The sequence below is a fragment of the Lepus europaeus genome, chromosome 6 (assembly GCF_033115175.1).
Source record: "Lepus europaeus isolate LE1 chromosome 6, mLepTim1.pri, whole genome shotgun sequence".
Classification (NCBI taxonomy): Eukaryota; Metazoa; Chordata; class Mammalia; order Lagomorpha; family Leporidae; genus Lepus; species Lepus europaeus.
The window spans coordinates 41,647,390-41,664,326 of NC_084832.1; the positions used below are offsets into that span (position 1 = coordinate 41,647,390).

At 35.2% G+C, this 16,937-nt stretch overlaps 1 protein-coding gene across 1 annotated transcript in view; it reads left to right on the forward strand.

The window, feature by feature from the left end:
* Nucleotides 1-16,503, forward strand: part of DACH1 (dachshund family transcription factor 1) — a 435,821-nt gene extending 419,318 nt beyond the window's left edge. Inside the window, exon 11 of the mRNA XM_062195305.1 lies at nt 16,417-16,503. Within this exon, the coding sequence (XP_062051289.1) occupies nt 16,417-16,454 (38 nt within the window). The 3' untranslated portion in view covers nt 16,455-16,503. The remainder of the gene's footprint in view (nt 1-16,416) is intronic.
* Nucleotides 16,504-16,937: the final 434 nt, after the last annotated feature.

Genomic DNA, 16,937 nt, shown 5'->3' on the forward strand with positions numbered 1-16,937 from the left:
TCAATACAGGTGGGGGATGAACCAGCTATGCCACAGTGCCAGCCTTGGGATTTTTTAGTGAAACCTCTATCATTCTCCTTTAATAAAGTAAACATGGACCCAGTGCATAAAGCAATTCATCCTGATTGGATGATTGGTCAAGATAAGTCATGATATGAAAATACAGATCTTCTGAAAAGTTAGTTATTAACATAACTTAAATAACTTTTGCAAAAAAGATGAGAAATAAATATTATGGTTGCTTCTGAATATAATATTGACCAGAATAGATATTTTAATATCTATTAAAAACTTGGCCTCCTGTTTTTTTAAATCTGAAATCAATATACTAAATTCTATATAAAATAAACATACATAAGTAATATTCATAAAGAGTAAGACTAAAACAAATGAAGAATGTCACTAATTCAGAAATGAGGTACTATGGATATGAATTTTGATGTCACACAAGCAATGGAGTGGGAAGGTACATTTGAAATACAAAGAGTAAATGAAGTTGTAGGATTTAGAAAAGGAAAACAATGGTTGGAAATTTGAAATTAATAATCTGAGAAAGAGATTCAGGCTCAAATACATGTTGATAAATTTGGCTTGCTGGTACTGGGCATGAGACAATGGGTAGCTTAGAGTGTACAATAAACACCTGTGTGGATATGGAACTGGAATTAAAATGTGAGGCACAGTTTGGATACCACTGAATTTGTAAAATATCCCTTCTGTTGAAAATACCTAATATATTTGCATAATCTTGATATTGTCAGCGTTTTGAGAAGGCAAGAGTCAAATGGTTTCTCATCCCTTCGCATCCATTCCCCAAAGAATAGATTATAATAAAAACTACAAATGAAACATTGAGAACACAAGGATGTTCAAACAGCTATGAGTCAATGCATGTTGTAACATATTTCACTACCTGTATATGTAATGAATAATCTAACTTTTTTAAAACTTGAAAAAACATGTGGCTTTTTTCATGGCAATAGAAGGGATGGATTATTCAGCATAGAATTTTGTTTATGAAACTGAGGGTAATAAAACTAGGACCAAAATATTTACCGTGTTAGATTATGTACATGAAATTAGAATAGAGAATGATAAAAATACATAGTGGTATGTTAGATTATATATTTTGATTTATGTGTTTTGCATCTTTGTTGATTCTGCAGATTTTACCTATGACAAAGTGTCAATTTGACTGTTGCATTAAGAGACATGTATTTTTCATGATATTGTTTCATATGGCAATATGTTGGATACCAGTCCTTTCAAGTAATCAAACTACATTGAATGGAGCCATAAACAAAAAACAACAGCAATTTACTCTCATTGTAAGCTTTTCCCTGTAATGCATAGGTTTTCTTTGAAATCATTTGAACTGTATAATGCATTCTTATTTTAATGAAGGGAAAGTAAAAAACAATTACACTTATTCTTTAGACAGATAAATAAAGAACTATCACAACAAAGTGTATATTCTACAAAAAAATACCAATCTTCTTCTGAAGTTTAAATGTTCAGAGGATCTTGATTTCTCAACACATAGTGCATTTTGTAATAGACTTTCAAATGTCTGTTTAGGGCTGCAATATTTAGAGAATTTCATTTGAGCCCGGAACTAGTCAAAAAGCAGACTTGTTAAAGATATCTGATAAAGTTGGAAACTCTTCATGCAAGTAGGTATATTTAGGCAATGAAAGACATGACAGGATGATAGGCAAATTGAAAAATTGGTGAGACTAGATCGGGAAAATAGACAAGATAGTAAAATAGGCAAGACTTTCAAGCTAATATTCTTTTAACTATGCAAATACATTTTCCTAAGAAGAAATGGTTCTGAAGCCTTTCCAGTTGAAATGGAGGTAGAGGACCAGGGATTTTATGAAAGAAATAGGCATCTTTGTTTGAACAATTTGGTATTGTCCAAGTGCAACTGTGAGTTAGCCCTAAAAAAGTAGTACAGAGTGCCTTTTGATGGAAAGCAAAGATTGTATTTTAAAATGATTTTGACATAAGCCTAGTTGAGTTCCTAGAAATTGAACCTTAATTCAGAATTTAATGATCTACATAGTGCAGTAATTTTATTCATGTCACAATTGCTAGTGATGGGAAAATAAGGCAATACTGACAGTAACCACAACCACAAGGGATTAATTTTAATGGAAATAGTGGTCTATGTTACCATGACCAAGAGCAGAATTTCACAATGGGCATGAAATGCACATTTATCAGCATTTATCTCCTTTATAGATGTATACACATTTACTATAATATACTTTACTGTTTAGTTGTAAAATTTTTGTTTTTATTTTTTGAAATTGTAGTAAAATTTTTTGGCTATCTCATGGAACTTAATGTATGCTGAGAACAAACTGGAACTTATGTAAATTCTAAGACGAAGTGCTCAGATGTTTCCTGAAATTCTTTGTTTCTAAAGACAAAAACAATTTGTAAAATGCAAAATTATCTATTAGCATTGCATATTTTTGTGATAGCATATTTTATCTTTTTTTCATTGCTTTCCATTTTAGAAAGCATTTAGTGTCTCATATTTGTTATTCCTTGTGGCCAGTTTGTTGATATTGTCATGATTAATTTCCAAAGGATTAAGTTTGTTTCCTTAGAAAACATGCAGTATGGTAAACAACAGTTTTTAAAATTGCCAGATACCAGATTGAACTAAAGTTGATTTCAGCCAATGGCCACTGTTAAATCAAAAGTTCAGAGGGATACTAAATAGAGTGCCTTGTTTCTTGTTCTGTCTAGTGTCTTCTTACGTGGTTTTAAGGGATGGGTCTAAAATATATTTTCCTTTTTTGATGGTTCATTAAATAGCACTAGACTTAACAGTGGACAGTTACTCAACTGTCTATGATGGTCCCTTCTGTCATAGTGCCTTAGATCATCTGATTTAATCATTATCATTGTTAGATAAATTGAATCTGACATTTGACTATTGATAAGTTTCCGAGAAAGCTACCACATATCATGAGATGATATCAATTTTTAAGGAAAAGAATCAAAGCACTCTGGGGTAGTAAGTAAAATTATATCAACTTAGTAATAAATGTGTGTGTGTAAGATAGAGAGAGAGCATTTAAGTATAAAAATCAGTATATTGTGATTGTAAATAAGTTATCCAATAATAGCAAATCAGAGGGCACTTTGGTTTTCTAGTTTTCTTTTTTGCATGATAAGACAAGAAATGTTCTTAGAAACTTGCATGTTGGCTTTGTTACATTTCTGTTAAGAACAAGCAGGCTTCTTGGTATGTTTACTTGACTTGGAGCTGGATTATCAATTTCTCTGTATTGCAGAAAAAGGCAAACTGAGGTTTACCCACACACTATAACTCAGAAGTGCTGAGTCACTTACCTGTGACATTGACTGACACTTCTTTCTTATACAGGGAGGGCTATTAGCACCACAACAAATTATTTCAAAACTTCATGGCTTAAAACATTATTTGTTACCTTACAGTTTCTGCATATGAGGATTCTGGGAATAACCTAGCTAGATTCTCCACTTTGGATGCTCCCTCAGGCTAAATAATATATTGTGAGAAGCTGCAGTCATTTCCAGACTCTGGTGAGGCAGGTCCACTTTCAGGCTCACTAGTGTGGCTGTTGGCAGACTGCACAGCTTCAAAGAGATTGCGCTGAGAGCTTCATTTCCTTTCGGCTATTAACTGGAGGCTGTCATTGGTCCCTTTCCACATGGTAGTCTCCACAGGGAAGCTCACTGCATGGCAGCTTGCTTCAGCAGATTGAATAGGTAAAAAGATCCAGGAAGAGACTGTACGCCAGCAACATAAAACTACAATCTTTTTAGGACTTAGTCTTGTAAAAGATACTCTGTCACCTTGCCACGTCCTCTGTGTTAGAAGCAAGACATCAGGTAAAGCCCATACTTAAGGAGAAGGAATCACTTAAGGATATGAATACAGGAGGCAGGAGGCATTGCTGTCCATCTTAGAAGATGTCTATCAGAGGGTTATGCAGATAATCAAATTGTAAAGGACCTGGAAAGAGTGGAATCAAAATAAAGAGTATTGTAGTTCATATATTTTATAACAAGCTATAGATGCCAGTCTTCTGTGGAAGACTCATTCCTGGTTGAATGAATGAAACTTGTCTGATTAATTTTGCTCTCACTAGATTATTTCAGGACAAACACTATAATCTGTCAACATACTCTCCTGGCTGTCTTCTAATCTGTTTCTTCAATATAACCTTGCACATCTCTGAACCAATCCTTTATGTGCTATTTTAAGTTTGAATATAGAGAGAGCCACCTGTTTTGATAGTTCTTGTCACACTATCATTCTCAAACTATCCAAACCACATTTGGTGATTCCATTAGATAAAATATAACAAAAAGATATTCCCCATGAAAGTATCACTTTTTTGGTTAAAAAGTCTTAGGCTGAAAAAATTGGAGAGTGCTTTCATTGAAGTCTGCTTATCATTTGTCATGTTCAGCACTAGACCAGCATTTCAGTTCAGCATTGTATAAATATGTTAAATAAAGCTCTACAGATTTAGAAACTTTTTCACTCACAATTACCCCTTGTACAAATATAACCTGCGTAAAATTACTGAATCAGTCATGCTATAGAAAATAGAAGAAGTAGAAAATGCTACACTTTTAAAAGGAAGATGATGACTTTTTTCCTCCAAACTTAAGAGAAAATAACTAGGCTGTGATGAGAACTGCCCTTCTAATTGTCACCTCTGTTTGTTTTTCTCCTAGAAATAACGTATTTACTTTGAAAACTCAAATTTACTCACAGGATTTTGCCTATTTCTTGTAGTTCTGAAAGGATACAAAGACTTGATTTAAAGATACTTGTATCATTTCTCTGCAGCATCTTATTTTATTAAAAAACACATTTTTCATCTATGCTCTAAGTATACACAATACATAATTTTGTTCCTTCATCATTCAAGTTCATATATACCTTAAACAATTATTTCCTTCCATCTCTATTTCTTAGTCTTCTTTTTTCCAGAAGGGAATAGAGGAATTGATAAAGTAATGAGAGATTTCATTGTATTTCACTTTGCTCAATTTGGGAGGTCTCACCTTCCAATCAGGACAAGGTAGCCTAAGTGCAAAGTACCCAATTCTCACTTGCTGGTACATTAACTACTCTGATGGCTTCTTGCTTCTTACTAATGAGTGCTTAATTAGATCACTCACACAAAAATACTTTACCAAAGCAATCCTACCAGTGATATAATTTTTTCCATATTTACAGAAACATAACAAGATTTAAAGAGGCTTTTTGTTTTTGTTATGATAAACTTTTAAAAGACAACCTAATGTTTGCTTTAAACACAGTTAAACAGGGCAGTAATTTCCTTATACCAACAAATGCACATTTGTGTATACAGTCCTAAGTAAATGGTAATACAGTTTAGCCAACTTCATAAACTTTACAATTGTAAATTTACCATTAAAACATGGTGGATCAATAGACCAGAATACTGCTGTGTCTGTACCCTCAGTCCAGTAAGCTTCATGAATCTGAAGCTTGTTTTTCTGGAGAACTCTATTAAAATCGCTCACTATTTATTTATTCTCCAATACTTGAATAAGGCTCCTCGGAGAACATATTTATCATGTAGATAATATCCATCTAGCCAGTAAAACTAGTGAATATTGTGAAAAATGTGAATATTGAACAGTATAAGTGTTCAACTACTTATTCATAGTTGACATTGCATATACATTGAATTTTCTTTCATTGAGAAAAGCTATTTTATATTTTAAAATTTGTATTTAAAAACTATTCAAACTTACAGAGGAGTACAATAACAGGATAAAAACCATCTCACATCTGTTACATATTAATATTTATTCTCTTTCACTTTATAATTTTCTCTAATATTTTCTGCACAATTTGAGACTGAGATGTATGCTTGGTGACCCTTTACCTGTAATAGTGACTAATACTTATTTCAGGGTATATTTGCCAGCAATAAAATGCACTCAAATGTATACACTATATATTTATTAGTTCAGTGAATGTTTCATTGACATAGTGCTTTGATCTGATCTGACATTCAAATTCCCACTTTGTCATTTGACCCAATAATATCCTTTTTAGCATTTGTTTCCCTTCATTAGTGAACTCAAGTTAGAATCATGAGTTTTATTTAGTTGTCATTTCTACTTAGTCTCTTTAATCTTGAACATTTTCATACTCTTTTAAAATGACTTGCAAAATTGATATTTTGAAGAATATAGTCCAGTTCATAAATAAAATGATTAAGCTATATCATATATTTTCATCCCTTATAGTCACCAAGTGAAGTTGTGTTCTTTTAGAGTATAACCTATGGAGTCATAATGTACATGTTTCCCTAATTGTGTGAGCACTTTCTAGGTATTTGATACTGTTTGAGGCATTGGAAATACACAGTTATATCTGCTCATAAGGAGATAGTAGCCAGACTTTAAAGGATTTTCCCAGAATAGTGAAACATGGTACTTGTCAGTGTAGTGAAGACACCTGGGGGAGATAATAGTTTGAATCTTATGACAGCAGTTGGAATCTAGCAACACAGTATAAGGATCCAAACCCTGTTTCCATGATTATAGGGCAATCATGCATTACTAAAAGATTTTATGAAATGCATGGGCAGACAGTAGGTAGGATAATGGTGATTATTTTTTCTCAGTTTTTTTTCTGGTGTTCTTGTGCTGATGTGGTTTTAAGACCATTCAGGATTTAGCAGGTAAAAAAATTCATAGAACCACAATGTGCAAATTTCCACCCCAGTAAGGGAATTTTCTTGAGTAACAAACAAACCATCTCTGATACCTTGTATGGCAAGATCATTATCCTTTTGGAAGTAAAGTCCTTCTTGCCCACAGAGAACATCAACATAGTTGACCCTAAAATTCAGGAAAATGGCATCTTTATTAAGATACTGACAACAAGGGTGCCACTTCTAGGAAGAATTGAAGTACTGCAACCGATCTAATCATTTAGGAAAAGTATTTTGCCTAGGGCTGGATTTGACTAAATAACTCCAATATGGCTAAGAATAACCATAGCCATCTGGAAATCTTCAAATGCCTTCTCTTCACATTCTTCAGTTCGGCTTCATTGCTAAGCTGTTTACTATCCCATTTAGAAGGAATGTGATGGGGTGGGCATCTGTCCCATAGTTGGGTCACTGCTTGAGATGTCTGCATTCCACATTGGCATGCCCATTTTGAATCCCAGCTACTCTGCTTCCTATCCAACTTCCTGCCTAAGTGCATCCGAGGAGGCATCAGGTGATGAAGTACTTGGATCCCTGCCAGCCACAGGGGACAAGATCCAGATGGAGTTCCAGGATCCTGGCTTCAGCTTGGCTCTGCCTGGCCTGGCCTACTCCTGGCTATTGGGGGCATTTGGGGAGTGAATCAGCACTTTCTTTTCCTCTCTCTCTCTCCCTCCCCCCCCCCTCCTCCTCCCCTGCTTTTCACGTGAAAAATGGAAATAATTAGAAACAGTTTTTAAAAGAGTGTTGTGATCTGATCAACTTGCCCAGCGAGGAGCCTATCCAGCTCCACAATTCCCAAACCTGGTTCCACCTGTTTCAGATTGTCCATTTGGCAAAGTTCGCATGTTTGTTTATAACTTACGCTTACCTAGAATCTGGGGCAAAGTTCCTTTTTATAGAATGACAGAGTTTCAGTTTCACTTTTTTGTTAGTTCCCTTATCAACCTATGTGTTATAGCTTTAGATGATCTTCTGTTCTCAGAATATGGCTTCAACTAGCCTTTGTTCTCTCATGTAATATCTTCTTTGAGGAGAACTAAAAACAGGAAAACAATTCTTGATTATAATTTTTGTCATTTTTAGCCACAATTGAGTACTTTACTTCTTGCTAGGCTTATAAAAATAAATTATATTATCTACTGATTTTGAATGAGCAAGGCCATACTGGTCTATGAATTAATCTATTACCTAGGATTTTGTCACTAAAGGACTTCAAATGTCATTAGGTATGGAATTAAAGTACAGTTTATTTTGGTGCAAAAAATTTTTGAAATCTCTGCATAGTTTTTTCATAGTATGCATTTTTATGGGCTTTTTTGAAGATCTGTCATAGCAGCACATTTGGATTGCACAATCCATGCTGATTCTCTAGAACTGCCCGAGGGGCCTATGAGCAAGGGGTCTGGTCCTTTCTCACTTCCACTCAACCAGTGGGCTTCAGGTTTCTCCACTACAGCTTTGAACTTAAAAAAAATGCAAAATCTGGTGCAGTCTTTCCAGTTTTTATTTTATAACTATATGGAACACAACTTTAAATATAATAGTATTCAATATTCTGGAAGAACTTACACTGTTATCTGCATTTCGTGAGGAAAAAATGATCTTCACTCAGTATTCTGTTATAAATGGGTCTGTACTGAACATCACTCTTTCACAAAAATATTTCTCATGTTCAATGTAGACTTTGTGTCTCTCCTTTGCTTTAGGAGTTGCAGGATGTTCTTCCTCCAAATATAAAATTATAAAAAAAGCAAGAAACAATATTTTCTTTAATTAGCTTCTTCCTCTGGGGGTTTTAGAAGAGGGGTTATGACTTGACAAAGATCCTTCCCATCTGTTCCTATTTGTTTGCTTTTATTTTGACTTCCTTTCGTTGTCTTATCAAATATCACATGAATCATTAACATTTGTTTTCATCACTGTTTTGCTTTCCTTTACTTCATATGATTAAGACATTATGTTGAGAGAGGTTCAGCTACCATATTTTATATCAACTTCATATTCTTTAAGTAAATATTAAACTTTCTAGATATATGATCTTATATATTTACCTTCTGCTATGTTAATATTTTCCTCAGCTCTGGAGTAGTGAGGTACGTGCACGCACAACTGTTTTGCAAAAGCAACATCTTTCATTAGATCACTGTTTTCTGGATATAAGTTTTGAACAAATATATCCCATCTTTAATAAAGCTATTTCTTAACAGAAAATACGATGTATTAAGCCCCTCGTGCAAAAAGAGATCATTGTGGATGTTTGCCAGAGAGATCTGTTCAAAACTGAAATATATGTCTATGTGTACATTTTGTTATATCTAACACTAGTAAACTCCCTTGTTAATTAGATATATGATTTTCACACAACAAATGAATTTCATTTCTGGGGACACCAAACTAAGCAATTTTAAGTTACTCCACTTTATGTGTCATCTTCTACCACATAATATAAAATCTTGATATATTATATGATTATATCAAACAGACTTTATTAGCTTTACAAACAAATGATTAAGATATTTGGTAATCTTTACATATGGAATAAGAGCTGAATTCTGCATTTGTTTACATGTGTTAGACATTATCACTAACTGCCTTAAACTTAATACATGGACACAAAGAAAAACAACCTTGGAATTTTCTGGGTCTTCATTTCTCCCAATCTAGCCACAGAAAATAATTAACATAAAAGATCTACCTACTCAATAGATCTGATGGCTTCAATTTTAATATTAAAGTCTGAGATCAATTTTATGAAGAATTTAAACTTTTTTTTCAATTCATTATCTGTAGTTCTAAATATGCATAATAAAAACAAGCAGCTTTTACAAATTTGCACCTGCAATAAACTATTCAGTGATCTAGGTACTGTCTTAACACCAAATTACAGCTGTAAGCATCAAATCACAATGAACTTTAAAACTATTAGGAATTTGTAATTTAAATAGTTTTACTCATCCCCTCCTCCCAAATGCTTTTAATTAGAAAAGACTTTTTAATTAAGTACTCCCATGCACAAAGTTTAGCTTGATGATCTTCCTGTCATATCAACCTCCCCGACAACAGCAATAATCATTGTGTCAAAGGAAGGTATTTTCTCAGAAACCAGGCTGCAATGATTCCAGTTTTGATTTCAAGTGGCTTACTTGATGCTCTACTGTCCCCAAAAAAGCTCCCATCCCTGGGAGAACTGCAAGGAGCAGATGGATCTTCAGGGCAGAAAGCCTTATGGTACTGAGGTGTTGGGAAGGAATCCTTTAACTCTGTGAGTCGCAAGCATCTTGCTTACTCCAGTGGCAGCCAGCTGCTTATTAGAGAAAGAATGATAAAAAAAAATGTGGACATGAAATGTGTATTCTCACAAATATCAAATCACTGCACTTCCATTTGTTAGCTCTTTGAAAATGAACAGAGTCCTTAACCTCTTTAATAGCATTATTTGTAAAAGGCACTAAGAATACACCTTTTGTTGAATTGTTGGAAAGTTTAGACTTAAAATCTATATATTACCTTGAATACAGTAAGAGCTCAGAAAATATTAGCTGTACTGATAATAATAATTGTTATTGACATTATTGCCAGTTTACTCGGTCTTAAAGTAGAGCTGTCATCTACTTGTGATACCAGGGAGTCACTGTTTAGTTAATGCCTTGCAATTAGGAACAAAGTGAGAAAACAGTTTCCTGTGGCTGACCCACGCAGAAATAAAGGCAATGTAAGAAACGGTGGACAGCTGTGAAATTATCCAGTTTGGGAATAAGTGTGATACACCAAGGGAACCTCTGAAAGCAAAATGCATTAATTAGCCCTTTTACTTTGTGAATGCAAAGAGCAAAACCTCTGAATATTGGGGCCTGTACTATGGAAACACCCCAGGGATTCCAGTGATGACTGTTCTTCCACTAGTCTTTGAAGAGACTTCTCTATGGCTTCATGGCTTCCCTTGTTTAAAGATTGAGGGAAAGAGAGAATGTTGGAACCTTGATTATTCAGGATAAAAACATGGTACCAACTGAGTTATGGACCCATGTACTGTATCTAGCACTCTTGCCACTTAACTTTCATTACATGCTTTGCTATCAGAAGCTTGGGGCCTGTTAGGTCTCTGAATTATGTTCCTAGGAGGTTATTTACTGTGAGTTGCAAGGCCAATGTAACTTCTCTGGAACAATATAAAATTAGTTACAGAATTTATTCATGCAGAATTGTAAGAATTCAAACGTATATTTCTGTAAATGACAAAATTAAAAGGTAAAAATTGCTTTTAAAGTTAGGCTTTGTAAATTAAGGCAAACTGTCACTCTGTCAGTTTGTCTATACCTGGTGTATTTCTTCCTGTGGTTGACTGTAAGGAAGAGGTCTAATAATTATTTAATTAGGAAATTATTTAATTATGAAGTTATTTAATCATGAAAACCTTAACTGAAGCAGATATAGACTGTTTCATAGTTAATATCCTCAATGTTGGATGCATCTGTCCTTCTCTTAGAAAAGTTAGTCCAAGGCCGGCGCCGTGGCTTAACAGGCTAATCCTCCACCTTGCGGCGCCAGCACACCGGGTTCTAGTCCCGGTCGGGGTGCCAGATTCTATCCCGGTTGACCCTCTTCCAGGCCAGCTCTCTGCTATGGCCCGGGAAGGCAGTGGAGGATGGCCCAAGTCCTTGGGCCCTGCACCCGCATGGGAGACCAGGAGAAGCACCTGGCTCCTGGCTTCGGATCAGCGCAATGCGCCAGCTGCAGCGGCCATTGGAGGGTGAACCAACGGCAAAAAGGAAGACCTTTCTCTCTGTCTCTCTCTCTCACTATCCACTCTGCCTCTCAAAAAAAAAAAAAAAAAAAAGTTAGTCCAGAATTTAAGAAGATAAAAGTTTCTTAAACGTGGAATTATAGTGGATCATATGCTTATATATAATATATAATATAAATAATTTTAATAAATATACTTTATATATAACCTATGGACTTTAACAGTATTTAAAATTTTTGAAATTTATATAAAGGGAATAAACTTCATGTATTTTATAGTACAGTTTTTTTGTTTTGTTTTGTTTTGTTTTGTTTTAGTTTGACAGGGAGAGTTATAGACAGTGAGAGAGACAAAGGTCTTCCTTCTGTTGGTTCACTCCCTAAATGGCCGCCATAGCCGGCGCTGCACCAATCCGAAGCCAGGAGCCAGGTGCTTCCTCCTGGCTCCCATGCAGGTGCAGCGGCCCAAGCACTTGGGCCATCCTCCACTGTCCTCCTGGGCCACAGCAGAGAGCTGGACTGGAAGAGGAGAAACCGGGACTAGGACCAGCACCCATATGGGATGCAGACGCCACAGGTGGAGAATTAACCAATGAGCCACAGTGCCAACCCTCATAGCACAGTTTTAAAAACATAATGATCCTTCCCTCCTTAGTCTCCCTTTCTTCCTTCTACCGTCCCTCCTCCTTCCTTTCTTATTTTTTCTTTTAATTTTTAAAGCGACATACTTTCAGTTTACTTTGTAATCATGAACTTAACCCTCCACTAAATAAACAATTCAGTAAGTAGTAAGTAGAAAAGCTACTGTTTCTCAGGAGTATAGACAAAGGCTATAGATGATCAAATCTCAAGGTGACAGTTTCGCTCATATACATTACCTTTTTTGGACTTTCTATATTAGTTGCCACAAATCATGGAAATGATATGACATTTGTCTTTTTTTGGACTGGTTTATACCACTAAGCATAATGGGCTCTATTGCATCCATCGGTTGCAAAAGAGGGGATTTCTTTATCCAGTTATCAACTGGTGGTCATCTGCAGTTGATTCCATAGCTTAGCTATTGTGAGTTGAGCTCCTGTAAACATGGTGGTATAGATAACTCTTTCATATGCCGATTTGATTTCCTTTGGTTAAATTCCCAGGAATGGAAGGACTTGGTCATAAGGTAGATCTATTTTCAGGTTTCTGAGGGATCTCCATAATGTCTTTCATAATGGTTGTACTAGTTTACATTCCCACCAACAGTGTATTGGGCTCCTTTTCCCCAAGATCCTTGACAGCTTCTATTATTTTGATTTTTGGACGATAACCATTCCAACTGGGGTGAGATGAAACCTCACCATGGATTTTATTTGCATTTCCCTGATGGCTAGTGATCCTGAGATAGACTTTAACATTTCAAATATGTTCATTCTTTTTATTATATAGGTACATTAATTAATTTCTTTAAAATGATATTTGAGGTCACATTAAATGCTTTTATAATATTTATTTTATTTATTTGAGAGACAGAGTCAAAGAGAGAGGTAGAGACAGAGACAGAGAGAAGTCTTCTATCCACTGGTTTGGTTCTTAAATGGCAGCAAATGGGTCAGAGCTGAGCCAATCTGAAGCCAAGAGCCAGGAGCTTCTTCCAGGTCCCCCACATGGGTGCAGGGGCCCATGGACTTGGGCCACCCTCCGCTGCTTTCCCAGGTGCATTAGCAGGGAGCTGGATTGGAAGTAGAGCAGCCGGGACATGATCTGGCACCCATTTGGGATGCCTGCATTGCAGGCCGGGGCTTTAACCCACCATGCAACAGCACTGGCCCACACATTAAATATTTTAAGGCAAGTATACTGCTAATGCATCTTCATTCCAACACCAGCAGGAAAGGAGGTAGGGTTGCTGCTTTTGTGATCTCATTGAATAGCTTCACAGTGATCAATTGCTATGCTCCTATTTAGAAAAAAGGGGGAGGGGACTCCATTTAGAGAATTTAGGTAGTGTTGAGCAGAAGAGTAAGCTAAGCGGGAGAGTATTTATCTGATATACTCCCAGAAGGAAAAGTAGTCCTGGTATTCCAACATGGTACAGAGCTTGATATGCTGTAGATGGAGAGGTAGACCAGAATCATTGATAAGAGGAGAGTGATAGAAGATAAGATTGTACATGGAAGCCAGTACTAATGAGTGCACCACCTTGTGGATCAAATTGAAGAATTAGGCTAGTAGTGTAAATGTGGATCTTTTAAATCAATTATTCATATTCAATGGATTATTTTTATGTATTCACTCTTTTACTCCTGGATTCTGTTTTATATGTTGGAGATATCACAGATGAGAAATCTTTCTGTACTTTCAATTTTTTTCTGCAGTGCCAAGAAAATTAAGAGATCCTTAGTGAACAATGAACAATGAAAATGAATTTTGAGCAAATTGTTACTTTTTCACAGAATTGGTGGATTTGAATGATGGAGAAGTTGAATGTGTTCTTTCCTCTATCTTATCCTAAGAAATATTGTATATTTTTCAAAAATTGGAATAGGAATGATACTTTCAATATAATTGAACACATGAATGAAATAATGAGACAATTGAAAGAGCAGCTAAGTAGGGATTAATAAATTAAGGAATTAAGAATTAGAAAGCTGCTGCTGGTGGTATAGTGGGTAAAGCCACCCCTGCAACAACATCCCATATGACCAGCTTGTGTCCCAACTGCTCCACTTCTGATCCACCTCCATGCTACCGCTGGGATAAGTAGCAGAAGGTGGGACAAGTGTTTGGGCACCTATCACCCACGTGGGAGACACAAAGGAAGCTCCTGGTTCCTGGCTTCAGCCTGGCCCTGAGCTGGCCATTGGCAGCCTTCTGGGGAATGAACCAGCAGATAGAAGATCTCTCTTTCTCTCTCTCTAACTTTTTCAAAATAAATTAAGAAAATTACAAAAAAAAATTAAAGTATCAATGCTGTACTTCTTCAGTTATTTCTATGTTCTGTATTATTAGATTTTTGAAAAATCTATTTTGCTCTATATAGTAGAAATTATCAAAATCAAAATTACCTTTAAAGGGGAAAATTTATCGAGAATAAGATTTTAAATTTAATTTTATAACATCGAGTTGATTAAATTTATTTACAAAGTAGGTGTTTGAAATTCCTGCTAAGCTGGAACTACAAATAATTGTATATTAGTATTCTTAAATCATTTAAATGAGAAAAGAAATTTTGTCCTACAAGTAGATGCTATCAAACAAGGCAAAGAGAATACATCAGAGTGGGTCCCATGCAAAAACAAACTACTTCACAGTATTCGGTGTGATATTGTCATATCCTTACTTATAAAGAAATTTCCTTCAAAATTATGTTACCTGGATTGATATTTGATTGATGCCTATTTAGAAGACTCCTGTCTTTATTTAACATCACAATGACTACTAGTAAACTATAGCAACATTTGGTAAGAGTGACAAACTGAGGTTTAGGGCCAAGGATATAAAATATTTTGAGACTGTGTTATCTGGGTACATTATTCAACTGTTTGTATGTGCATTTAAATCATTGTTCAATAATATTTTTATTAGTGAATCTTCCATATTATAAATCTTGGAACAATAAGACATTTTGTAACAGCCTTGGCAACTCATGACTAGAGCCTAGGGAGATTACTGATGCCATAAACAAGAGTGTCAAATTGTTAAGTCAGCAACAGGAGTCACTGTGTACTTACGTCTCATGTGGGATCTGTCCTTAATGTGTTGTCCAATGTGAAGTAATGCTATAACTAGTACTGAAACAGTATTTTTATACTTTGTGTTTCTATGTGGGTGCAAACTGATGAAATCTTAGTATATACTGAATCGATCTTCTGTATATAAAGATAATTGAAAATAAAAAAAAAACTTGGTTTTAAATTGGAAATTGCATAGAAAATTAATCAATTTTTAAAAAATATCATGTAGGATCTCTGTCCTTAATGTGCTATACATTGTGATTTAATGCTATAACTAGTACTCCAACAGTATTTTTCACAGCAACTTTTTATTGCTATGTGGGTGCAAACTGTTGAAATCTTTACTTAATATATACTAAACTGATCTTCTGTATATAAAGAGAATTGAAAATGAATCTTGATGTGAATGGAAGGGGAGAGGGAGTGGAAAAGGGAGGGTTGCAGGTGGGAGGGAAGTTATGGCGGGGGGGGAAGCCATTGTAATCCATAAGCTGTACTTTGGAAATTTATATTCATTAAATAAAAGTTTAAAAAAAAAGAAGAAAAGTTTATAAAAAAATATTTGGTTCCTTTCTCACATAGCTGTGTTTCTTCATTGGTGAAAGCTGAATAATATATTTACATCTAAACATTTAATTATTGAGTTCATCTCATTTCTGGGGAGAAAGGCTGTAGTTCATTTACGGTGGTAAAATTACCTGGGTGACTTTCATGTAAAAGGCAACAAATGTGCACAACAGTTACATTACATGGTATATTTAACAGCACTGCTAAAGAGTAAGGTGGGAGCACAATCTTTCATGATGGAGATGCACCTGAGTGATTCTCAGAAAATTTGGTTTTGCAAGCTTGGAGGAAATAATTGTCATTCAACAGAAATCAACTAGCTCTGCATATCAGTGTAACACACACACATGTTCCTATCCATATTCTGAGTGCTCTGGGAACTGATATCAACATGGCAAATATTTATTTATGAGAACTAGAGAGGCTGTGTTCTTTTCTATCATTTAAAGTCAAAGTAATTATAAAATTAGCTTTCAACAATATGTGAAAAATTTAACTTCCTAAGCAAAGGAGGATAAAATAACAAAGAAAAATGTTATGTCAGGCCACATCTATGTCCATGTTTGTACCCCAAATGCTGTTACTAATGATTTCTTATTTTCCATTTGTAGATGGAAGACTGTATTTGAAAACTACTGTCATGTACTGAATCTTTCCTGTTGAAGAAATCCTTGTTATAGTGAAGAACTTTGCAGCCAGACATTCGTCATTGGAAAGTTCATAAAAAAATAAAGTCCTTTTAAGGGAACTTTTTCAATTTTGTGTATCAATGTTCTTTCAAATTTAAGTATTCTACAAAAAAAGTTTCTTCCATTGATTTTCACCTGTGGTTCATACCAGAGACCTGGGAATGTTTGTAAATGTACAAGTATCAAACTTCTTACAGTTAATAACCGCAACTTTGCTGCTGGACACTTGTATACAGAGTTAAAGGCAGGTCTGACCAAGGCCTTGCTTTGTTTTTTAATGGAATGACCCGTTTTCCTCTGCTGAACATTCTGTATCTGAGCACAGAGAGACTCTCGTAGCAGTGATCACCCAGACATACAGAATTACGTCCTCCAGAAACCAGCAAGAACACTTGGAGATGAACGTGTAGGGGGCATAGAGGATTCGAAAAATAAAGAGTAAT